This window comes from Pongo abelii, chromosome 15 (genome assembly GCF_028885655.2).
Source record: "Pongo abelii isolate AG06213 chromosome 15, NHGRI_mPonAbe1-v2.0_pri, whole genome shotgun sequence".
In the NCBI taxonomy this organism is placed as follows: domain Eukaryota; kingdom Metazoa; phylum Chordata; class Mammalia; order Primates; family Hominidae; genus Pongo; species Pongo abelii.
In genome coordinates this window covers 82,178,844-82,203,453 of record NC_072000.2, presented here as the reverse complement: position 1 = coordinate 82,203,453, position 24,610 = coordinate 82,178,844, and the positions used below count along the sequence as shown (strand labels likewise).

At 49.1% G+C, this 24,610-nt stretch overlaps 1 protein-coding gene across 5 annotated transcripts in view; it reads right to left on the bottom strand.

Annotated features, from left to right (window-relative positions):
• Window positions 1-11,821: 11,821 nt before the first annotated feature.
• ADCK1 (aarF domain containing kinase 1) overlaps window positions 11,822-24,610 on the bottom strand; it is a 136,034-nt gene continuing 123,245 nt past the window's right edge. For all 5 annotated transcript variants that reach the window (XM_024232031.3, XM_024232032.3, XM_054530910.2 and 2 more), the window contains 4 exons: window positions 21,156-21,305; window positions 19,802-19,999; window positions 14,061-14,254; window positions 11,822-12,553 (listed from right to left, as the gene is read on the bottom strand). In XM_024232031.3, coding sequence (XP_024087799.1) covers window positions 12,382-12,553; window positions 14,061-14,254; window positions 19,802-19,999; window positions 21,156-21,305 — 714 coding nt within the window. In that variant the 3' untranslated portion in view covers window positions 11,822-12,381. The remainder of the gene's footprint in view (window positions 12,554-14,060; window positions 14,255-19,801; window positions 20,000-21,155; window positions 21,306-24,610) is intronic.

Here is a 24,610-nt window from a genome sequence, read left to right as displayed (position 1 = left end):
ATGGCACAACCAGGGACAGGGAGAGAGAGGTGACAACCCTCAACCCTCACTCAAGCTCTCACTTTACTCAACCAGACATATGAGATTAAGAAGAACAGAGCGGGAAAGAGAGGTTTCCACACAACACAATTACAATCCAAGTTCCCAAATTTGTCCCTGGTTCAGTATGGCTCCTACGAACCAGTCAGCCTCGCTTGTAGGCAGATAGAGAACACCCATGTGAGACTGTCCTTATGTTAAATGCTCCCAGGGATGTCTCTATCTAACTAATACTGTGATTAAGAAAACAGCTCCTGGCAACTCTCTGGGGGTGACCGGTGTGGACAGTAACTAGTAGAATCAATAAGAGAAATTAAGCCTATTCCAGCTAAATAGCCAGCTCTAAGAACCCCATGGGTCATTTGAACACAGGCATGATTTGACAAAAATATATCCACACAACTGGCATCTAGCCAGAATTACATGGGCCTTTCTGCTTTTTTTTTTTTTTTTCCTTTCTGCTGTTTTTGACCAGAACATAGAGAATATAAAGTAACTGATCAGTAGCCCTTACTCTCATAATCTCAACAACAGCAATAAGAACTCATTGCAATTTAACCCTGTTTGCTCTCATTCAGCTGTCTGGAGAGTGTTCAGTCTCTTGATGTCTTTTTATTTTCTATCCCTGTAGACATATGAGGATTTTCCTCTAGACTTCTCTAGGCTCTCACAGTTCCCAGATGGATCCAGGGCCCTTAAAGATAATACCTGCAATGCTCAGGGCCCTTTTAGTTAAAAATCAGATAACCAATTTAAAGTAATTTACACACAAAAAAATGGGGGTGTGGGAAAGATTGCAGATTTATTGGTTCATATTATTGAAAAAATAGGGGTGGATCTGGCCTGCAGGAATGACTACATCCAGAGGTTCAAACGATGAAGAAGGTGAGATAGCCCCTGGATCTTCACAACCAGCAGAAAATTAATTATTTTTCAGAGCTCCAGCTGAAAGATAGAGGAAGTTCTGCTTGAAGGCATAATCCCACACTGAAATCAATCTCTGCGGCCATAGGGGTGGCCATCTGTCTACTCCCCTGGCCTGTGGGAGATGCAGAGGTCAGCACACTTGCAGGAATGGAAGGGAGTCCTGTTAAAGCTGCAAGGGATGCTAGGTAGATAAACTGTCCACTACCAAGCTTTGTATCTGTTGGTTTTTTACTGTTGCTTTTCGCTGTCACGCTCACTGGCACTGGCACTATCTATTCATGTTCACCATAGCCCTCTAAGAAGGCCAACCTGCAGATAACCATGGCTATTTCACAGCATGGGAAGTGGAGGCTCAGGGAACAAAGCCACCTGCCCAGTGGTAGTAGAACTAGCATGATGGACCAGACCTCCTGCTGCCTGGCCCAGTGTGGGTGACACTGGCCACTGCCCAGAGAATCCATTCCAGGCCAAAGGTAGGGAAAGATCAGAGCCTACTCGGGACACCTCCTGCCATCAGATTATTCTAGATATAAACTACTACAAATCAGAACTCACTTCCAATCAGCTCATCAAAACATCTGAACGTTTATGATTTCTCCCCTAAATACCTTCACAGTATTGTCACTTCTCCCTAAACACTTGGGAGGGAGAGGAATAGAAGAAAAAGGAAGAACTTCTATATTCCTACTTACTATTGGGCAGAGTTGAATATCTGCCAATATTAACTCCCCTTACAAAGATTTCCCTAGAAAGGGGCATGTCCCAGCATCCAGAGAGGCCTAAGGTGGTGGGGGTCTGACGCCCTGCTGGCTGGGTGAGCTCTGGGCTATACAGGCCCCTGCTCTGTGCAAAGAGATGACTGCTCAGGGGGGTACCCCTGACCAGCTGCACCCACTGTAGGAATAATATAGTTTGGATATTTGTCCCTGCCCAAATCTCATGTTGAATTATAATCCCCAATGCTGAAGAAGGGGCCTGGTGGGAGGTGTTTGGGTCATGGAGGCGGGTCCTTCATGGCTTGGTGATGTCTTTGTGATAGTGAGTTATCGTGAGATCTGGTCATTTAAAGGGTATGGCAACTCCCCTCCCACTCTCGCTCTTGTTCCTGCTTTGGTCATGTGACGTTTCAGCTCCCCCTTTGCATTCAGCCACGACTATAAGCTTCCTGAGGCCTCATCAGAAGCTGAGCAGACGCCTGGCCCCATGCTTCCTATACAGCCTGCAGAATCATGAGGCAATTAAACATCTTTTCTTTATAAATTGCCCAGTCTCAGTTATTTCTTTATGGTAATGCAAGAACAGACTAACACGCAGAGCCACAGAAGCCCACCACTGCTGCAGGAGCCCACCAGCTCCAGACTGAGGACATGGTGGGAAGGTAGAAAGCGTCCAACCTCTAGCAGCCTTGGCAGGACCGGGCTCTGTGGAAGCAGCCTACTCCAGCAAAGGAAAATAGAAAGCCAAGGACACATCGCATGTGGTCAGAGGGTGAGAGGCCAAGCTTTGGCTACAGACTACCTCAGTTCAAAGCCTGAGCCCGCCATTCATTGTCTGTGTTGCCTCCTGAAAACAATTTACTCACCTGTACAAAGGGGACAATGGTGGTCTCTTGACTTCACAGAGTTTCACATGAGTTGAAATTGAATCCATGCAAAGAAGCTAGTATGTGGTCAGTGCTCAGTAAGTATTAGCTGTCATGATTATTATTATTATTACTGTGTCATTTGTTGATAGCTAATTCTTCCACTCAGAATGAAGCCTACCTTAGCATTCCCAGGCTAAGGATTCAGTGGTGTGGCAGGTAGAATAAAGCCTCCCTGCCCCCCAAATATATCCACTTCCTATTCCTTGGAACCTGTAACTGTTACCTTGCATGGCCAAAGGACTTTACAGGAAAATCAAAAAGACTTTTCAGGAAAGTGATTACATTAAGAATCTTGAGATTGGGAGATTTTCCTGGATTATCCAGATGGGCCCAAATTAATCACAAGGATGTTCCTAAGAGGGAGGTAGGAGGGTCAGAGTCAGAGGCGACAGGGGAAGCAGAGGTTGGGGTGATGCAGCCATGAGCCAAGGAATGCAGGCAGCCTCTACAAACTAGAAAAGGCAACAAAACAGATTCTCCTTCAGAGTTTCCAGAAAGCAAGCAGCCTGGCTGATACCTTAATTTTTGGACTTCTCACCTCCAGAACTATAAGAAAATAAATTTGTGTTGTTTTAAGCCACTCACTAAGTTTGTGGTAATTTGTTTTAGCAGCAGTAACAAACTAATACAAACGATCATTGTGTCCTGACACAGGCCTCCTGACCACCTCCTCCAAGCCATAGGTGTAGGGAGCATTTGATTAAAGAACACTCAGAAGGAAGCTCCTCACACTCTAAAAGCATCCCTTTCATGTTCATTTCTTCAACAGATATTTATCATGTGTCTACTCTTGCACGTAACCCATGCCCGCAGCTACATTCAGCAAGGACAGAGGACAGGAGGGATCATCAGAGACCCAGGCTCTTCCCATCCTTCTGGTGGGCTCCCCCAGCCTGTTGGATTCTCATGTACAATAGAGTCTGACTCCATTTCTGATGTTGACCTCTGACAGCTTTCAAGCCCTGCGCCTCTCCCACTTATCCTTTTGCCCAGGTCTGGCCAGCCCATAAGAAAGCTCAAGGCCTTCCCACTTGTTTCTGGTGGGGAAGTTCAAGCCAGGCAAACCCTGGCCGTGCATGGGAACCCTCATCCTGGTTCCACCCCAGCCACAATAAAAAACCAGAGCCATTCTACCCCAAGTACCTCTCATTCAGGTTTCACTCCAGACGGAACCTGAGCCCTTCTCCTTGGGGAATCCTTTTGCTATTTACTACATAAATAATAAAATTTATTTCACATTAATTCATTGGTGCCTATGAGGCCTCAGTCCAACATCTATAAATTCTGGGAGTGGGGACCACCCAGCATTGAGCAGAGAAGGCAAGTACCTGTATGAGCTCAGGCTGCCATAGCAAAGTACCATAAAGCACAATGGCTTAAACAACAGAAATTTGTTTTCTCACAGTTCTTGAGGCTGGAAGTCCAAAGTCAATGTGCCAGCCCAGTTGGTTTCTGGTGCTGTCTTCCTGGCTTGCAGACAGCCACCTTCTCACTATGTCCTCATATAGCCTTTCCTTTGTGCACGTGTGGAGAGAAAAAGAGCTCTGGTGTCTCTTCCTCTTCTTACAAGGACACCAATCCTATTGGTTTAGGACCCCCATCTTATGACCTCATCTAACCTCATTAATTCCTTTAAGGCCTAATCAAATAGTCACATTTGGGGTTGGGACTTCAACATAAGAATGTTGGGAGAACATAATTCAGTCCATACAGTGGCCGAACAAAACATCATGCTGTGCTTATTGCCTCAAGGTCACAAAATAGCTGCTGTAGTTCCAGACGTCCAAAACCACACATCAGTCTCCCCTACAGGAAGAAAGAGCAAGGGGCAACACTAACAAACTATACCTTTATCAACTTCTAAAGAAAAACTCCACCGGACGTGGTGGCTCACTCTGAAAGGCTGAGGCAGGCAGATCACTTGAGGCCAGGAGTTCAAGACCAGCAAGGCCAACATGATGAAACCCCATCTCTAATTAAAACAAGAACAGAACAACTTGTCCAGAAGCCCTCCATAAGATTCCCCTTCACCTCGCATGTCATGTGCCACTTCTAGCTGCAAAGGAGGCTGGGAAAGCAAGAGCTAAGAGGGTTGGAAATAGCCACAGCAGCTAATAATAAAAATAAAACATATTTATGGAGGACTTACTATGGTTTATCTTCTCCAAACACTTCTCCAAGTACACAGTATCTATTATCTAACTTGATCCTCCCAATGTACCCTATGAGGCAGGTACTATTATCTCCACCATTCAAATTTGGGAATTGAGGCCCAGAGAGGTTGGGTTACTTGCCTAAGATCACACAGAACCCTGAGGGCAAAAGGATTTGAGCTTAGGCCAACTCAAGGGCCCAGCCCTTAATTACAACCCTATTCTGCCTTCAGAGACAGGCAGTGTGGGGTCATAATTAAGGGCTGGGTCCTTGAGTTCACCATCCATCAACAGAGGTCTATAGATGCTGATGTGTACATGCTTACTTTTAGCAAGAGAAAGCAAGCAGTGGGCAGGGAAGGAGACCTCCTACTCACTACACAGCCCTGAGAGCTGAGTTGTCCTGACAGTTCCAAGAGGACACGGAACAGCCAGAGCCCCTGACCTCTGTCCCCAGTTCAGCAGCCTGGGGAGACAGGAAGGGCTTCATGTCCCACCCAAGGTCAACTTTGGAGAGAAAAGTCCACACTGCTGACCATCTGTCCCTCCAGCCTTCCCTCTCCATGATTACCCACCTATAGAAAGGGCCACTGACCACTTCCAACATTCATTACCCGGGGCTCATGGGCTTGATACAGCTGGCCACCAGCTCAGGTGAGACGCTGGCTGGCCCCTCTGCTGGGCACCAACAGGTGGCTGCCAGGTTGGGTTGGTGCAGAGGGTTCCAAGCCCACCACTCATGGGGACTGATCAGAGAGCTCCATGCCAACACCCCACTGGGGAATCCCATTTCTAGAACCGCAAATATGCCTGGAAAACAAAATCCGTAGTGCCAGACCTACCTTTTGGGAAGAAGGGCTCAATGTTCATGTTTCTGATGTTACATCCATTTGTCATTACATTTGTGTGTATGCATAAAGAGTGAATTTGTGGTCAATATAAACATGAAAGCCACACCACCCTTTGTATTACCTTCTTGCAGCACATCTGCAGCTTTTAGTTTCCCGAGCGCCTTTTAATTTGGGAGTAGCCAGGCTCTCCTAATCTCAAAGAGGTGCTGCCTAATGCCCACAGGTGGGGTTCATGAGCTGCATTTCTTCCTTCTCTGGAAGACACCTGGAAGGGGTGAGAGCCTGAAGCAGGAGTCTCAACCCTGACTGGTGAGCATTAAAGAACAAAAGCAGTAAGTCATGTTGATATCTTGTTCTCTGGATAGGATGCAATCAGAGGGCCACTTTCACCTGTGTTGTGTTTGTTTCAAAACCCCTAACCCCAGTCTAATCACGAGAAAACACCAGACAAACTCAAACTGAGACACATTCTACAAAACACCTGAGCAGTACTCTTCAAAAGTGTCAAGGCCATGAAAGACAAGGAGAGTCAGAGAAACTGTCACAGATGGGAAGACACTAAGGAGACATGACAACGTAATGCCAGGGGGCATCCTTGATGGGGTCCTGGGACACAGAGGACATTAGTGAGGAAACTGATGCAATCTAAAGACAAAACACAATTCTAAAAAAAATGCCTGGCCCCTGGCCAGGTGCAGCAGCTCAGACCTCTAATCCCAGCACTTTGGGAGGCCGAGGCGGGCAGATCACTTGAACCCAGGAGTTCAAGACCAGCCTGGGCAACATAGCGAGACCCCATCTGTACAAAAAAAAAAAAAAATAGCCAGGCATGGTGGCACATGCCTGTAGTCCAAGGTACCTGGAAGGCTGAGGTGGGAGGATCACCTGAGCTCAGGAGGTCAAGGCTACAGTGAGCTGTGATCGCACCACTGCACTCCAGCCTGGGCGACAGAGTGAGGCCCTGTCTCAGAAAGACGCCTTGCCCCAATTCAAACCAATTAAATCAGAATTGTGAGCATTTGAAGCTTTCCAGGTGGTTGCTCTGGGCAGATAGGGTTGAGAACCATAGATCAGTGACTTTGAATCCAAGTGTGAGCATCAGAATCCCCATGAAGGCTTATTAAAACAGATGGGTGGGTCTCCCCCAGAATTTCTGATTCAGTGAGTCTGGAGTGAGGCCTGAGAATTTGCATGTTTCAACAAGTTCCCAGGTGATGAGTGTGCTGCTGGTCCTGGGAACACACGTTCAGAACCACCGACCTAGATCCTTGCAACTCAAAGTACGGACCAGCAGCATCAGCATCACCTGGGAGCTGGTTAGACATGCAAAAAACTCAGGCCTCATCCCAGACTCACTGAGTCAGAACCTGCATTTTAACAAGATCCCAATTTATGCATTTATGCATGAAAATCTGAGAGGGATTGCTCTAGAATGAATGTGCAGGGAGAGGGAATGAGGAAATAGGAGCTGAAATGGTAGGGATCAGGGAGGCTTAATATCCATCATTTCACCAGTCTTAAGAGTCTATCCTTTCTTCTCGCACACAGGAAAGTGAAAAATAGGAGCAAACATCAGAGGAACTCTGCAATAAGCAAGCCAAAAGCAGAAATGGGCAGAAAAAGCCTTCACTGCCCCCAGCAGTGCTGGCCAGGAGCACAGCGGCCTGTCTGGGAGGGTGTCCTACATAGCTGATGGCAGGACTGAGGTAGCTTCTGCAGAAACCAAGCAAACCAGGCCAGGAGGTACTGACTGCAAGGAAAAGGACACGGCAGGTAGAGCCCAGGGTTTAACATTTACCCTTCCGAGGGCTGATCCTGTCCTTCCTTCAGTAAAGGAGTGAAAACTAAGTGAGCCTGTACAGCCCTATAATAGACTTTGCTTCCCAGGAAGGAAAGAGTGGGAGAGACAGGGAGAAGGAAGCAAGGAGGAAGGGGACAAAAAGGAAAAACAGGAAGAAGGGCAGAGGCTTTTTGAACAAATGGTTCCTTACCAAACAGCTTTTTTTTGAGACAGAGTTTCTCACTCCTGTTGCCCAGGCTGGAGTGCGATGGTGCCATCTTGGCTCACTGCAACCTCTGCTTCCCAGGTTCAAGCGATTCTCCTGCCTCAGCCTCCCGAGTAGCTGGGATTACAAGCACCCGCCACCATGCCCAGCTAATTATTTTTGTATTTTTAGTAGAGACGGATTTTCACCATGTCAGTCAGTCTGGTCTCGAACTCTTGACCTCAAGTGATCCACCCATCTCAGCCTCCCAAAGTGCTGGGATTACAGGCGTCAGCCACCACCCCCAGCCCCAAACAGCTTTTACCAAAATGTTTTGTGGACTTAAGGCTTGTAGGGTGGGCTGCAGCAGGGGGTGGTGATGGGGGGGCGGGTGACGGGAGCTGGTCTTCCCACAGTTCCCATTTGATGAGTTACCAGTGGCAGTGGTACCCGGTCACTTGGCATTCAGGACCTCTCTTTAAATATGGGCCCTCCTGATCTAGCCCAAGAAATAGCACCGCTCCACTGGGGCAGGCTGCCAGGAAGACACCACCCTCTGTGGTTCTTTCATCCTGTTGAGATCATACACCAGCTCCCAGCTTGCATCCTAGCTCCTCGTGGCTACACTCTTCCTAACCACTTAAGTCCCAAGTGCCACTCTGTGTGACTCCATTTAAGACTCACATTTGCCTAAGCTGAGAGCTACTTCAAACCTCCCAACAAATTCCATTGCCCAGGATTTGCTGGGGTGCCTCTTGGAGCCACTATGTTTTCTGAGATTATATTAGATGCTCGCAGTTTTAGAGCCCTGAAGCTGTGGCAGCAGGGCCCTGGGCATTCTGTAATGCTGAAACAGACCATCTCTGATCTTGAGAGTAGGCTAGGAATGCTGCAGAAGTTAACCTGATGACCAAGCAGCACCTCATGACAGATGACAGCATGTGCAGCTTTTTAAATACACAGATTTCAACACCCCTGAAAAACACAAAGAATGGTGCAATTCTATTTCTTATTTTTATTTTTTGAGACAGGGTCTTGCTCTGTCACCCAGGCTGGGGTGCAGTGGCACAATCTCAGCTCACTGCAACCTCCGCCTCCCGGGTTCAAGCGAGTCTCCTGCCTCAGCCTCCAGAGTAGCTGGGGAGGTGTCAGGCGGGCACCACCATGCCTGGCTAATTTTTGTGTTTTTATAATAGACTTTGCTTCCACAGCAAAGTCACGCGCCACCATGCCTGGCTAATTTTTGTATTTTTAGTAGAGATGGGGTTTCACCATACTGGCCAGGCTGGTCTCTAACTCCTGACCTCGTGATCTGCCCACCTCAGCCACCCAAAGTGCTGGGATTACAGGCATGAGCCACCATGCCCAGACAAATGGTACAATTCTAAATGCTTGCATGCTTATGAGCACTGTACCATAAGCCAGGACATCTACACTTACATATCTGAGAGGCTCTGGACCAAGTGGGCCAGGGTCAGAATTCCTCTTCCCTTCACCTAAGAAGAGGGAGGAGGAATAATAGCTATGTTGCCTAAATCAAAGAGGCCAACAACTAGATTAAATAAGAAGTATCCACCTGTTAAGAAAAAACATTCATCAAAACTGGCGATGCCTTGCAGAGAGACATTATCACTGCTGGGGGGTGGGGGAAGTTGCAGAATTTTGTTGAAAAGCACCAAACCCAAATCAATGGCCAACCCTCATGGCAAATTCCACAGGAGAGAGAAGGGATCAGGGCAAAGTTCACCCGAGTGTTTCTGAACTGCAGAACAAGATCCGGGAGAGAGGGTTCTCCTATGGATTTGAACTCCAGAGATGACTCCTCCCAAGCCAAGTAGAAGGCCCAGGACAGCAGCCAGTCAATAAAAGCTTACCACAGCCCCAGGATAAGTCAAGAACACACAACAGTGGTTGTCAAATAATAAAGAATTTGCCTGGTCTTTGTGCTGGTTCCTCTAAATCCCTGGAAACTCCCAAGGGACAGGAATGTCTGTTATTCATGGTGTGCCCCTTGTGGCACACCTAAGTTTACACTAACTAGATGACTTTAGTGGGGGCAAGATCACCCCAGCCTCCTCTGGGGACGGGAAAGAAACTGGAGATTGAGTTCATTTAATGTGGCCCATGATTCAATCAATCATGCCTGTGTAATGGGACCCCAATAAAAACTCTGAACACTGAAGCTTGGTGAACGCATTGATGTGCCAAGAAGGTGATGCCCCTTAATCCCATGGGGAGAGGACACAGAAGCTCTGCACTCAAGACCCTCCCAGATCTCCCCTGTGTGGCTCATGTGGCTGGTCCTGAGTTGTATCCTTTATATTAAACTTTCTCAGGAAAGTAGAGTGCTTTCCTGAGTTCTGTGGATCACTCTAGCAAACTATCAAACACGAAGGGGCTATGGGAATCCCCAAATTTGTAGGTGGTCAGAAGTACAGGTGGTCTGGGGCCCCCCACACCTGAAGCTTGTGGCTGAAGTGAGGGCAGTCTGGTGGGGAACTGTGTCCTCAAGACTGCAGTTTGCACTAACTGCAGCTGGTTAGTGTCAGAACTGCACTGCAGAAATGTAGTGGTCCAGGTCCATCCTGTCTGAGGCCCTGGGTAACATCTGGTGGTGGTCTGCATCTTCCAGGGCTTTTGCCTTCTTTACCCATCTACTTCCTCCCCTTACCCTACTCCTGCAAATCCAATTTCCTCTGAATTCAGGACATTTGAGACCCAAACTCAGGCATATAAGACAGCCCAAGGAGCAAATGTATTCCATCTCTACAGCACTGTATAATTTAAAAGAAAAAAATTAAAAACCACAGGCCACTACTCAGCAGCTGTGTGACCACAGGCAAATTACTAAACCTCTCTGAGCCTTGGTTCCCACCTCTGTAAGATAAGGCTAATAACCCCTCCATCACAGAGCTGATGGGACAACTCAATGATGTAACATATTTGCAGAGCCTAACACAGGCTCTCACATATGGAAGGCACTCAGTAAACATCCACCTCCTCCCTTGCTATCTTCACACAGTCCCATACTCCCAACTCTTCTTGCCTCTCTGCTCACCCCAGCTAACTGTTCTGGGTGCTGGGCCCACTGGCACCATGCTGATGTTTTAGATCCCAGGACAGTAGGAAGCCAACCATTACACATACCCAAACTAAAAAGCAAGTAATCATGACCTCGAACAGAAAGGACATTTATATTTACTTCAGTGGCTATAAAAGACACCATAAAATATACTATGCAGCACACATCCTCATGATTAATAATCAGATATTGCAAATTATACTCTCAGGTCCCTGGGTGCATCCAACTGGTCACTAAGAACAATTAATTCTTTCGGGAAATAAAAGGATTGTGAATTGTCGCTGATCACTGAAAAATCTTCTTGCTGTACTATGAATAAAGAGTACAGAAAATTAGGCTCAAATTCAGGATTTTTTCTGCCCTTGTGAATTGGGTGAAGTAAGATCAGAGAGGCTCAAATACAATTACTGTCCGTGAAAGCAGACAGTAGGACCTGCCAAAGACAAAGACATGGGAATTAGAGCAGGAGCTTAGGGATGTCCAAGAAACAGAAGCAGACAATCAGGCTGGGGGGAGAGGCAGTGCTGGCAGCAAGCAATGGGGTAGAAACACAGAAGTTTCCCAGTGAAAACCTAGCCACAGTGACGGAGGTTTCAGCAAGAGGACTAAGGTCTCCAGAAGAACTGGGGAGAGAGAAGTAGAATTCCAGGCCTAAAACTGGGGCCACTGAATGAGAACCAAAGGAATAAGTCAGGAAACAGTAGAACAAGGTTGGTGCCCAGGTCACAGAAAAACAAGGTCCAAGGTTTCAGCTGAGCCTCTGAGTTCCTGGCCTTGGGCTTCTTAACTCCTCCAACCAGAGTCTGAGTCTTGGAAGGTGAGAGAAACCCCCAGGAAGCAGGAAGTGGCCCCACAGGTTGGAAGGATTACAGGAGCAAGAAGCCAAGCAGAAGATCACACCAATACTCAATTCAGGTCCACTCTGACCTAATGGGCATTGTAGGTGAACTCCCAACCTAGAAGAAAAATCCCACCAAACAGCCCCTGGCCTTCTGTTCCCTAGATCTCCCTGGGAAACCCTGAGGAAGCAGCAACCAAGAGGAACCATAAGCCCTTGGCGAGGACCATGAGCACACTCTGGAAGGGCACGTGCCTGGGGTCAGGTGGGAGGCCAGTGAGTTATGATGGACAAACCCTGCAACCTTGAAGGAGTTTTTATTGAAACACAGTACAGAGAACACCAAAGGTCACTGACAGCAGTGAGCTCATAGCTGTAATGGAGTTGGCCCCGGATGCCAAACCACCTCGCTGAGGTGTGACTTCCTCTGGAGGGTGACATGGCAAGGAAAGGGAAGGTGTTCTCTGTCAAGTTCAGAGACCATGTTCACCTCCAACAAAATCACACTCCCTACAAGTTCAGTGTGCCCCCAGTGGCACCCGTGGCACATCTTGACAATGGGAAGGGTTAATGGAAGTAGCGGGGACATCCAACCCAATGGCACATACCAGGAATGGGAATGTAGGCTGCTGAGTCTTCTTGGAGAAGAAGAGAGAGCTATGCCACAGTTCAGCTTGTGGGCCCTGAGACAAGGGCCACAGTGTGCGGAGAGGATTCCAAAGGAGGAGGAGGATGGTGACATGGACAGTGACTCTGGGGCTGCGGGCCACGATGTGGCAAAAATGGAGCAGCTGGGTGGAGGCAAGACGAGGGGCTGAGGAGTGGAAAGACACCAGAATGGGGCAGGGAGAGCAATTCCACTCAGAGTGGAGCAGGGAACAGCCAGCATATTAGGGCCAAGACCCGGTTGGCCAGCTTCAACCCCTTCACACGCAGGATGAGCTCATGGAGGTTGATCTGCCATAAGTTGAAGGCCTCGCTGAAAGAGATCTGGGTCCTTCTAAAGAATGAACAGGTATTCTTCTTCTTGTGCCTGGAAGAAGGGAAAGAAAAAAGGAGAAAAGAGATAAAGAGGCAGGAAACACTAGCTCTGTATCATTTAGAAAAACTAAAGATGGTGGCTTTGGCCAACTCACCAGCTCTCTGCCCCTAGGGACTACTCTTGGATACAGGATCATACTATACCACTACCCAATCAGGAGCCAGAGGAAATCAAATATTTCAAAGGAGTTTTTCAAATAAGTGGAATAAACAAAAGCAGTTGTTTCACAGGGCATCAATGGTCTAATAAACCCATTGGGTAGAACATTCCAATGTTTCTTTTTCCAAAAGCATAGTAAATGTATGCCAACCAAGAATCCCCCAAACTCAAAAATAGTCAAAGCCTTTCCAAACTTTCTAAGGATAAGAATCACTTGGAAACCTGGTCAGGTGGTCCTGGGAAGCTAAGGCCATTATGAATTCAGCCCAGCTCAATCCCTTCTGCATCAACAAAAGGACATGATGAAAACTAGTGTTTATGATGATGACCTATTCAAGACTTCATTTCCTGAACCCTCAGAGGAAGAATAAATCAAAGTTGGCCCTTTCAGTGTGCAGTATATTATGCTGTAAACTAATTCAATACTTGATAGTGGGTACGTGATATATGTGGTCAAATCTCCCTTCACCAGACAGGTTCCCAGAATGGTCCATTCCCAGCATGGAAGGGCTGGAAATTGGGCATCATCTAGGCTTCCTCTCTTGAGTGAGAACAATCATCCAGGGCGTGGCCCTTCCGATGTATTCGTCACACTCAGTAATAGAGCCTGCAACCCTCTTTCCTCTGGAACTAGCCCCCTGAGGAAGCACACTTCTCTTTCTCATTAATGCCCAAAGGTGCTGAGGCATCTAAAAAGATCTGAGGCCGGACATGGTGGCTCATGCCTGTAATCCCAGGACTTTGGGAGGCCAAGGCAGGTGGATCACTCGAGGTCAGGAGTTCAAGACCAGCCTGGCCAACATGGTGAAACCCCGTCTCTACTAAAAATATAAAAATTAGCTGGGCATGGTGGTGGGTGCCTGTAATTCTAGCTACTCGGGAGACTGAGGCAGGAGAATCGCTTGAATTCGGGAGATGAAGGTTGCAGTGAGCTGAGATCATACCACTGTACTCCAGCCTGGGGGACAGAGTCAGACTGTGTCTCACAAAAGAAAATAAATAAATTAAATAAATAAATAAATAAAAAGATCTGAGATCAAGAGAACCTGAGTCACAGTCTCACCTACAGGACAAAGAGCACTGGCCTGGCTGACAAGTCCCAGGACCAATTAGTGGAGAGATACACATCAGGGCTTCCTGACCTCAAAATTGGGATACTTAGATGGGGCTGAGACTCTCAGAAAACATTTCAAACTTTAACTTTTCCTGCAGGGAGATCTGGAGATTGGGAAGCTCAGGTAGCGCCCTGTAGACTGGTGGGAAAGGTGGCAGCAAAAGCAGGACCCCTGGGGCAGGCCAGGGGGCTAGGAGGGGAGGAGAGGGAGGAGCCCACACTCACTCAGCTAGCGCTCTGATGCAGCAACGTGACATGTTGAGAAAGGAGCTGGCGCTGGCACGGGTGCCCAGGGCAGCCTCAATGCCACGCAGCAGGTCGTTGGTCTTCAAGATGAGCAGCATCTGGCGCGGCACGTGGTTGAGGAGATGGCTGATCTGGGGGAGGTAGTTGGCTGCGTTGTTGCGAATCTCTAAGTCCTGAGGCAGCAATGGGGCAACAGAAACAGATGGTTGGTATGGGCAGTGGGGCCAGGGGTGGCAGGGGTCTGGCAGGCTGTGACCAGAGGGCTGCAAAGAAGCCCCAAGAGGGAGCTTCAGGCACCGCTGTCTTGGCACTGCTAGGAGCACTCCCCATAGAGAAGTCTAGCACAAGGCACTGTATAGCCTGACACACCCAGAAGGGGATGTCTCAGCCAAACTTCTAGGAAAGCGTTGGATGTGACACAGGATACATTGAGAGAGACCAGGTTATTCTCCAAGGCTTTTTCACCGGCCACAATTTTAGATCGGGTCTGGAAGGACCCCCAGAAGCCAGTACCAGCTGAGTCTGGTCTCCTACCCCTCCAAGCCTAGCTCAGGCTGACCTGACTTCAACCCAGCTCCAAAGTCTTGCCCCATAGCCTGCACCCCACCAGACCATGCTGCTGCTCATGCTCCATTGCTTACCACCGTCCTCGCATGGGAGTCAGTCTCATCCCACCTGTGGCCCAAGGTCTGATGCCCTGGCCTAGGATCCAGGATTAGCCCTTCATGCTGGTCATCCCCACAGCCCTTGACCTACCTGGTCTTTAAGTTTGGGATCTGGCCTCCCCACGATCCCTGTCCCTACACTCTTCACAGCTCTAGGCAGATAAATGCCCCCAGCCAAATCCTAAATATAAGTGTGGTTCTGATCCCTTTTCAGTCTCCATAGATATGATGATGATGGTGACGATAAGCACCATATATTGAGCATTTACTAAAGAAGTCAGGCACTTTGACAGTGTTGGCACGTATTAATTGATTTAATCCTCACAACAACCCTATCGGTGTATTATCCCCATTTAAGATGAGGAAACAGGCATTGAGAAGTTAAGGGCTAGTAAGTGGTGAGATGGGACGTGAACCCAGGCAGTCCAGCTCCCGAGCCTGTGCCCTCACCATCTGGCAATACCACACCTCCTCACCTCACCGCAGGACTCCACGACTCTGGGTAAGTCCTCTAATCTCTTTCAACTTAGTGTCCTCACCCAAAAATTGGGAATGCCAATACCCTCTGTGCCCACCTCCCAGCAGCACTGGGAAGGTCACCAGAGATAAGGTCTGAGGAAGCAATCAGTGCCAAGTCATACTGAGGAGACCCGGGGTGCTGCTGAAAGGCTTTACCACCCTATTTCTCTCCAAAGCAGCAGGGCTCTCAGTCCTGTCAGGAGCATGTGTGGGCTGCTGAGAACAGAGTCACTGCAAAACTTGAAATGTCTTGAACTGCCTCTCAGGCAGGAGCTATCAGACTGGAACATCTCAACACAAAGCCAGACCTCAAGAGGCACCTACGGCCACAGCTACAAGTCCCCGCTCACCACAGGGACCCCCCTCTCAGCACGGTCAGGACTGGCCTGGCAACAGCCTCTCAGCTCCTTCACTCACCCAGGCTACTACCAGGGCACAGCTCTCAGAGCAGCAGAGTCTCCAGCTAAGACACATCCTGATGGTGGGTGTCTGCAGTAGACCCTGTTGGGTATCTACCTAAGTCTTCACCCCAATCTCCTTTATTAAAAGAACCCAGGCTCACACCTGTAATCCTAGCACTTTGGGAGGCCAAGACGGGCAGATCACGAGGTTAGGAGTTCGAGACCAGCCTGGCCAACATAGTGAAACCCCATCTCTATTAAAGATACAAAAGTTAGCCAGGCATGGTGGCACACGCCTGTAGTCTCAGCTACTCAGGAGGCTGAGGCAGGAGAACCGCTTGAACCCGGGAGGCAGAGGTTGTGGTGAGCTGAGATCACACCACTGCACTCCAACCTAAGCAACAGAGCGAGACTCTGCCTCAAAAAAAAAAAAAAAAATTTGTTCACTTGATCCCTTGGGGTCATGCTCCGTAGGGAGGTACAGCCCCTCCCTGGCCCCAGCAGGGAATCTGGATTGAGTTCAGCCAGGGCTGGCTCTGAGATCTCAGCCCCTTGCCACATGATGGGTTTAGGCATGGACACGTGACCTGCTTCAGCCAATGAGGCAAGAGGAGGCTGTTGGAGGGAGGCCGACACTTCTAGGAAAGGTTTTCTTGCTCTTAAATGATATAAGGAGACATGGTGCCTTATTCCTGCCTCTAGCCACCACTGAATGAAGATGTAAAGCTTGGAACCACCATAGTCAACTTGGAATTGTAACAGAAAGCCCAGAGAATCACGAGTTAGCCCAGGGACCTGAATTTGTTGATCCACTGAGCTAACCCACCCATCTCCAGGCTTCTTGTAGGAGAGAGAACAAATTCCTTATGTTTAAGCCACAGTGAGTTGGGGAAAACATTCTCCCTCATACAATGTTGGAGGTTCCCCTAATCCTCAATGACAGCAGGGCTCAGAAAGACCGAGCCTGTGGATCCCTGAGATCAGGCTGACCTGGAGTAGCTAACTTTATGATCTATCTGGGCTGTCCAAAGTGAGCAAATGGAGTAAGTATCTCCAGAATGTTCACAAATGCTCCTCTATCACAGCCAGTCCCAGGATGGCAGAGACCTTATAAAAAGATGTACAACACGGGGTCTTTGCCCTCCAGGTGCTCACCACATAGTTGGAGAGTTAAGGCGTACGACAAATAACTACAAGGGGCATGGTGTACTTGCCTTGTTAGTAATACAAGTATTAAGGGGTGACTTTTGGCAAAGGTGATAGGACCAGGCTTTCTGGAAGAGACAAGACTTTTTCAAAGGACTGGCATTTAAACAGTCTTTATCAATGAATAAGAATGCAAAAACAGGCTGGGCACAGTGGCTCATGCCTGTAATCCCAGCACTTTGGGAGGCCGAGGTAGGTGGATCACAAGGTCAGGAGATCGAGACCATCCTGGCCAACATGGTGAAACCCCGTCTCTACTAAATATACAAAAATTAGCTGGGTGTGGTGGCACATGCCTGTAATCCCAGCTACTCAGGAGGCTGAGGCAGGAGAATCACTTGAACCCAGGAGGCAGAGGTTGCAATGAGCCAAGATCGTGCCACTGCACTCCAGCCTGGACAACAGAGTGCGACTCTGTCTCAAAAAAAAAAAAAAAAAATTCTATCTTAGTTAATAAAAACAAATATATACTGAGAACCTAGTACATGCCATGTGACCTCATCCAGGCCTGAGGTTTTAAATATCACCTTACCCTGAAGACTCTTAAATTTGTATTTTAAGTCTAGACCTCTTCTGTGAACTCCAGTCTTAGCTGCCCATGACATCTCTACCTGCTCAAGAGAACCGTTGACTACCCCATCCCAAATATGTCCTTCCCAGTCTTCCCTGTGATAGGAAGTAGCACCATCCCCCACCATAAAACTCATCCCAAAAAGCTATGATGCAGCCTTGGCCCTGCCCTTTCCCTCCTCTCCACATCCAACCCTACAGAAACTCAATCTTACTTCCAAAACACACCTTGGCTCCACTGCCTCTCTCCATCTCTGTTGCCACCAGTGTAGCCTGAGCCCCTGTCATCTCTCAACCTGGAGTCCTGGCCCAGGCTCCTAAATGATCGCCACCACTCATCTCACCCCACTCAAGAGAGAGACTTAAAAAGAGCAAGCCTGGGCATCTCCCTCTCCTGCTTAGAGCCTAGCAAGGGCTTTGTTTGGTGCTGAGAATTAGTTGGAACATCTTCCCGTGGCTTTTAAGACCCTGCGTGATGATCTTCCCGCCCACGGCTCCTCCGTCTTCTTATCCCACTGTCCTCCTCACCACGCTCTGGGCCATACCAAACGCTTTCTTTCCCCTTGGCTTGAGTGTGCCTGGAATGTGTCCTTCAAGTTCTTCCTGGAACTGGTGCCTTTCTTGTGCTTTGGGCCTCAGCTGAAACGTCACCTCCTCAAGCCAGGTCTTCTCTGAGTGCTGCCCCACCCCCTTACTCACAGCACCCTACTTGTTTCGTCCAGGGCACTGACAACCTGCAATTATTCCATTCACCTGTTTGTTCACTTGTTTACTGTCTGTCTCCCTCAACCAAAGTGTAAATTACACAGAAGGCCTGTCTGCCTGTTCATCATGGGATCCTCAGCTCATACCCACAGCCCAGCAAAAACAAATGTTTGTCAAAAGAACGAACTTCAAGAACTATGGGTAAGCACTTTATATGCACTGTCAATAAAGCGGAAATTATCCTTATCATCCCTATCCCTATTTTACAAAAGAGGAAAATTGTCTCTCTTCCTTTGAGATGACAGGCTTCAAGGCTGTAGAAGCCAAGAGTTGGTCGTCATCTTTGCCACCAGGCTTGCTGGAGAAGGATGTCAACTTGGAGAAAAGTGGAGCTGAGAGATGGGGACGGATGGCCTCTTTGATGACATCATTTGAGAATCTGGATCTAGCCATTCCCAAAGCTGCCTATCACAAAGCAGCTTACAGGGTAAGCGGCTTACCCTGAGGCTCAAAGAGGTGATGAGGACCACCCAAGGTCACACTGTAAGGAAGAGGAGGCGCTGGAGCCCAGGGCTTTCTGACTGTACAGGCAGAACCCTGTCCCTGATGGTGAGCAGGGGCCTCAGCTGGAGCCCAAGGCCATCCCCCATGTGGATTCAGGCAAGTCTAAGTGGGTCTGGCAAATTAATAGGCTGTGAAGACAGCAGCCAATTCTGGAGGCTGGAAAAGCCTCCTGGAAGGGAGCCCACCCTGAGCCAGGAGGAATAAGCTCGCCCCCATAAGCTTCTGTCGTGCAAGCAGAGGTGGGTCTGAGTACCGGGTGGAGGTGCTCCCGATGTGTTTCCTAGCCCAGACTCCTCCATGAGACTCTTGTCTAGGTGAAATGGAGAAATGAGCTACAAATAATGACCACAAAAAAGCTGCTTTAGCCTGGCCAACATGGCGAAACCCCGTCTCTACTAAAAACACAAAAATTAGCCAGGCATGTTGACGTGCACCTGTAGTCCCAGCTACTCAGGAGGCTGAGACAGGAGAATCGCTTGAACCCGGGAGGCAGAGGTTGCAGTGAGCCGATATCATGCCACTGTACTCCAGCCTGGGTGATAGAGCTAGACACCGTCTCATTAAAAAAAAAAAAAAAAAAGTCTGCAGACAATGAGATGAGCACCCCTGCTTGAGTGCCACCGGAGAAGTGAAAGGCTCTCTCAGCTTGGTGCCTTAGAGGAGCCATGTGATTGGAGACAGTGCCAGGCAGGACACAGCAGAAGTACTGCCAGATTTACTTAAGAGATAGTCTCTAAGGATTCCCAGAGGTCTTGTGGGAGAACTTGGGGAAGGCCTGGAATCTAGTGTGAGCAGGTCAGAGCTAAAGCTACAGAAGTCTGAGATATTATGGTTAATGTGCCCCTGTTTCCTCCAGACTGAAAAGACTTGGAGGGGAGCTAGGGAGGTATCACCCCCTTTCCCTCCTTCCATCCAGGGCATTATTCTCCTTGTCTTTCTCTTCTTATCCAATATAGCTCCAATTCTTCCCCCCACCAACACACAGCCCACCAGTCTAGACTCTTAGACCCTACTTGGAAGGAGTCCACAGGCCACCTCTAGCCCTGCCTTCTGCATTTAGGAAGAGGCAGGGCCTGGAGGGGCCCCCTACCTCAGTGGCAGTGACGGGAGCTTGGCTGATGCCTCTGTTGACCGAGTCCCATGACCGCGCCGTCAGCATGCAGGCAAACAAGGGGTAGAGATCCCCGGCTCCCAGGCGCTGGCTGTACTCCTTCACTCTCTTCATGTCAGTCCAGATCAGAGACTGCCAGAGGTGGCAGTAATTCAGGCGGAATTCTTCTGTGAGCACCTAGGGTGAAGGCAGCAGCGGTGGGACCTAAGCCTCGTCTCCCCACCAAAGGCCCAAGTCCCTGGCTGATGCCAACCATTGCAAAAGACAACAGTGAGGACTGTGCCTTCCCACGACATCTGTTTCTCCCCCAGAGCTCTGCCATCCCTGAAGCTTCAAGTTCAAAGCAACTCTTTGGCAAGCCTTGACCCTGAGTGGTAGTGACTATCAACTGCCCACCCAAGTCTACATCCTCCTCCTCTTCCCAGGTACAGCCTCCTTTCTCAGCCTCCCTCAAAGTTAGATGTGGTCCTCAGCATGAGCCCAACTGATGGAATGTGGCAGAAGCTCCACTTCCAGGCCTGGAAGTGCAGAAACTTTCCCCTGCACGCTCCTCCAAGCCCTCACCCTGCCGCCAGCTGCCAGCACCATCACCTCTGGTGAGGCTTGGGAGGCAGAGCCTGGCAGGCTCCTCCACCCATCCAGGACTGTCATGTGAGCAAGCAATTAGGCTTCTGCTGTATCTGGGCTGTCATTTTGGGGCCACATGTGAAAACAGCTAGCCTACCCTAAACTAATGCATTCCACTTCGTTAAGCCTTTCAGAAGAGGCCAAGATTCTGGGATGTAGGATCAGGTCACTGAGAGAAGGAGCAGAATCCCCTGAGGCCCCAATTGGCAGTGAACTTCTCATCTTCCAAGTAGGAGCTCCTGGCTCCTTTGAACCAGATCTGCATCCTGAGGACACAGTCTGAGGCCCTCCAGCCCCCATTGGCTGCCTGCCCCTTTCCCACTAAGTAGTATATCCTCACTAGGCCTAAACATGTAGTTACTCCTTCCCCATAAAGTCCCAGCTCATGCAGAGGACAGCTCACTTCTGAGGATCCTTGCTAGCCTGGGGCTCCATGGGAAAGTACAATCTAACATACAAGCCTATTTCCATCTACTCCTCACAATAGCCTGTAAAGGGGGTACCGTCACCCTCACCTTCACGAGGAGGAAGCTGAAGCTCTGAGAGCTCTGTGACAGTGACTTGCACAAAATGACAGCTCCAAGGGAGAGGGCAGGGTCCTTTCCAGCTACCCTCGTTATCTCCCTCCCGGTTCTGCAGCTAATAGAGTGGTCGGCAGACTCTAACCCCAGAGGCCCCAGGGCTGGGTAACAAAGGCCTCTTCTACCTGGTAAAGCCCATGGTCCAACAGGACAATCTCCGCCTTTCCCGTGCTGGGGTGCTTCCGCACCAGTACATTGCCGGGGTGGGGATCGCAGTGCACGAAGCCATTGACGAAGATCATCTCACTATACATCTTGCCCAGGTGGCGTGATATCTGAAAGAGAAGCGGGGCAGGTGGGAGCTCCTCTCCACTCACATCTATCTCAGGGACCTCCATCTGGTCTCTCAATGTGGTCACTTTTAAGGGGAGGCCAGAGAAAAATCGGTGGACCGGAGCGGTTGTGGTGGGAGTGATTGTTTGAGAGGACATACTTTTTGAGTTTAAGATTTCTTAACTTTAGCTGCACCTTAGAACCATGAAACCATGTGGGTGGTACAAGGCACCAGTATTTTTTAAAGTTCGAGGTGATGTGAACATGTGATTAGGTAGGAGAACTGCACTCTCCACCTCCCACACCCGCCCCTCCACTTGTCCCCCATTTCTCTCCTCTATACCCTTTTATCAGTCCTTCTCCATTTTTCCCCCAAAGCTGAGAATGGGCTGAAAAGCTGGGCTGGGGGAGTCATTCCACTCACCCCTTCTCCAAAGAACAGGGTGGGGGGGCTGAGGATCAGGAGCAGGCGACCCCACCGCCTCCTCTGGGGCTGCCCCACCTGCTCCAGGCCTGTGCCAGGTGGACCCAGAGTCACAGGCCCGTCTCCCCTCTCCCTGCTCCCCTCCCTGCCAGAGCTCAATGCTAATCTGATTTATGATGTCTGCACAGAAGAAATGACACTAGAGAAGCCGTTTAAATCATCCTGTCACTGCTGCTCTCCCTGACGAGGCAGTCTTCTTATCTCTAGTCCCTTTTTTATTAAAGCTAAAAGCCTCTTCCCAGCTAAGGAACAGCTGCTGAATAAAGCCAGACCTGGGCCCGTAGAGGGTCTGTTGACAGGTTTCCAGGGGACAAAGAGATGCTCGACCCAGAAAGCTGACACCCCAGGACACAAGCTTCCCTAGGCAACCCTCTCGGCCTCAGCCAGACCCCATGGTCATTAACAAACCTAACCTGGTCAGAGGGGAGAGGAGCTGGGGCCCACAGGTGGGGAACACAGGATTGGGATCTTAAAAATTCTCCTCTTTCCCCCAGGCTGCAAAGTCCTACCTGACCAGACCCTGCCTCCTGCCTGGTGTCATCTCACACCACACTGACATTCCAGCCATATTCACTCTTTCTCTTCCCCAGCGATCCCTGTGCTTTCTGGCCTCAGGGCCTTTGCACATGCTATTCCTGCTGCCAGGAGCATTCTTGCCATCTCCCCTTTACCTGGCTTACCCTCTCTCTTCCTTCCCATCCCAGGTCAGCATCACCTCTCTGAGGAAGCCCTCCCCAGCCTCCCAGGCAAAATGAGGTTCTCTTGCCATACATTCTCAAAGGCCTTTTCTTTCAGGGCACTAGCTCACTATTTGTGTGATTATTTGATTAATGACCATCTATCCCACTATCATAAACTCCCAAGATAGCAGGGACTCACTCGCTGTGCTTTATTAAACAGCTTTGTTGAGGTATAATTTATGGACCACAGACTGGCTCTATTATGTATCCACTTGCTTGTAACAGTGGCAAACACGTGACTATGACTCTGCATTCAACATGAGTGAGACCCTCATCTCTCTGTTTTCCTAAGATGCTGTGGTTCCTGCCTCAATGTTTATTCTAATCCCATTAATCTCCTCTGAATCCCAATCAGTTATAATTTGCCCCAAATTAAATCATCAAGAATGACCCTACTTTAGTAACAACCAGCTGACATCCTTATTAGCCTCCCAAAGGCAGGGACAATTATGATCCTCATTTGCAGATGAGAAACTGATTCATCAAGGTTTAACTTACTCATGGCTAGAAAAGGGTCGAGCCAAGATTCACACCAGCTGACCCCGCAGCCTTCTAGTAACTGCTGTTCTACGCTGGCTTGCACCCACTTCTGCACTTTTCAATTGAGCGTTGTGACCTTAAACAAGTTGCTTATGCCCTCAGCTTCAGTAAAATGGAAATAATAATAATAGTCCCACTCTCAGGGGTCTCTGGGAAGGTAAATGAGAATGCCACGGTGCTGTGCCCTGGTGACTCTCATAAGCGCCCCTGATTCCTCATAACACTCCTGGAAGGTGAGCAGACTAGCTTTCATTGTATGTTTTTAAGAGGTGAAGAGATGTAAGACACTATGCCCGCTACCACGCCAGCCCTCCAGCTCCTGCCATTTTCCTGGGGTGAAACAGACATCCCAGTACTCAGTGTCTGTTGGCCTTAGGAGCAGGACTTTGCCCCAGGTCAAGTTCTCAGACTCAGGCTGAGATGCCAGATGCCCCAGGGCCACCACTGTCTGCTTCCTTGGAGAGGGGGCCCCCAGCCAGGGCTGGTCCTGGGTGGGCCAGCAAGTCAGTCCCCACCTCGATGCCACCAAGAACCTCTTCTGTGAGGCTCTTTGGAGCTTCACGGAGCCATGCTTTGAAAGGCTGTATCTGCCAAACCAATTGCATTTATTAAGTAATCATTCATTTTTATTTGTCAAGGACGCATATAAGGTCCAATCAGGGCTCCTGATCAGCCCAAGATAAGCAGTGCAGCCAGACTGAGCTGACAGAATTCCAGCCAAAAAAGGAGAGAAATGACATTTCATTTAGTCTGGGCAGGCCTGTCATGGGGAGATGTATGATCTCCCTTAAGCTTTCTGAAATATTGCTAATCGCTCTGGGCCCCCTATTACTACATTGAAAGATGGCCCCTAAGGGTCTGGGGGCTCAGGATTGGGAGGCCTTGCCTCTGAGGAGTGAGCTGCTGCTGGTGGGGTTGGGAAGGGTGGGGGCTGCCAATTGCTGCTCATATCCACATGAGAAGAGCCACCAGAGTGGCCCGCTCCATCTCAATACCTCCAATCCACCTGCCTGCACCTCGTATCTTTCCATTTGGGGCTGTTCCTAATGTTTGTTTTAACCAGATTTCACCAGTATAGACAGAGACAGGAGGGGGTGTCCCTGCCAATGGCATGGTTCTGTCACTCTGGGCATGGGAGATCTGGGGATAAGGCACCTCTCTTCTCAGTCTGGGTCCAAGTTCCCTTAGCAGCTACGTGGGACTAACCCCACCTGCTCTACTTGCTCACAGAGCAACCTTGAGATTCAATGTCAAAATAGGATCACATATGAGAAAGCACTTTACACACTATAAGACACACACCACAGTTTGTTTTTCATGCAGTGGCTTAACTTTTTTTTTTTTTTTTTTTTTTTTGAGACAGAGTCTCACTCTGTCGCCCAGGCTGGAATGCAGTGGCCCGATCTCGGCTCACTGCAAGCTCCACCTCCCAGATTCACGCCATTCTCCTGCCTCGGCCTCCTGAGTAGCTGGGACTACAGGTGCCTGCCACCACGCCTGGCTAATTTTTTGTATTTTTAGTAGAGACGGGGTTTCACCATGT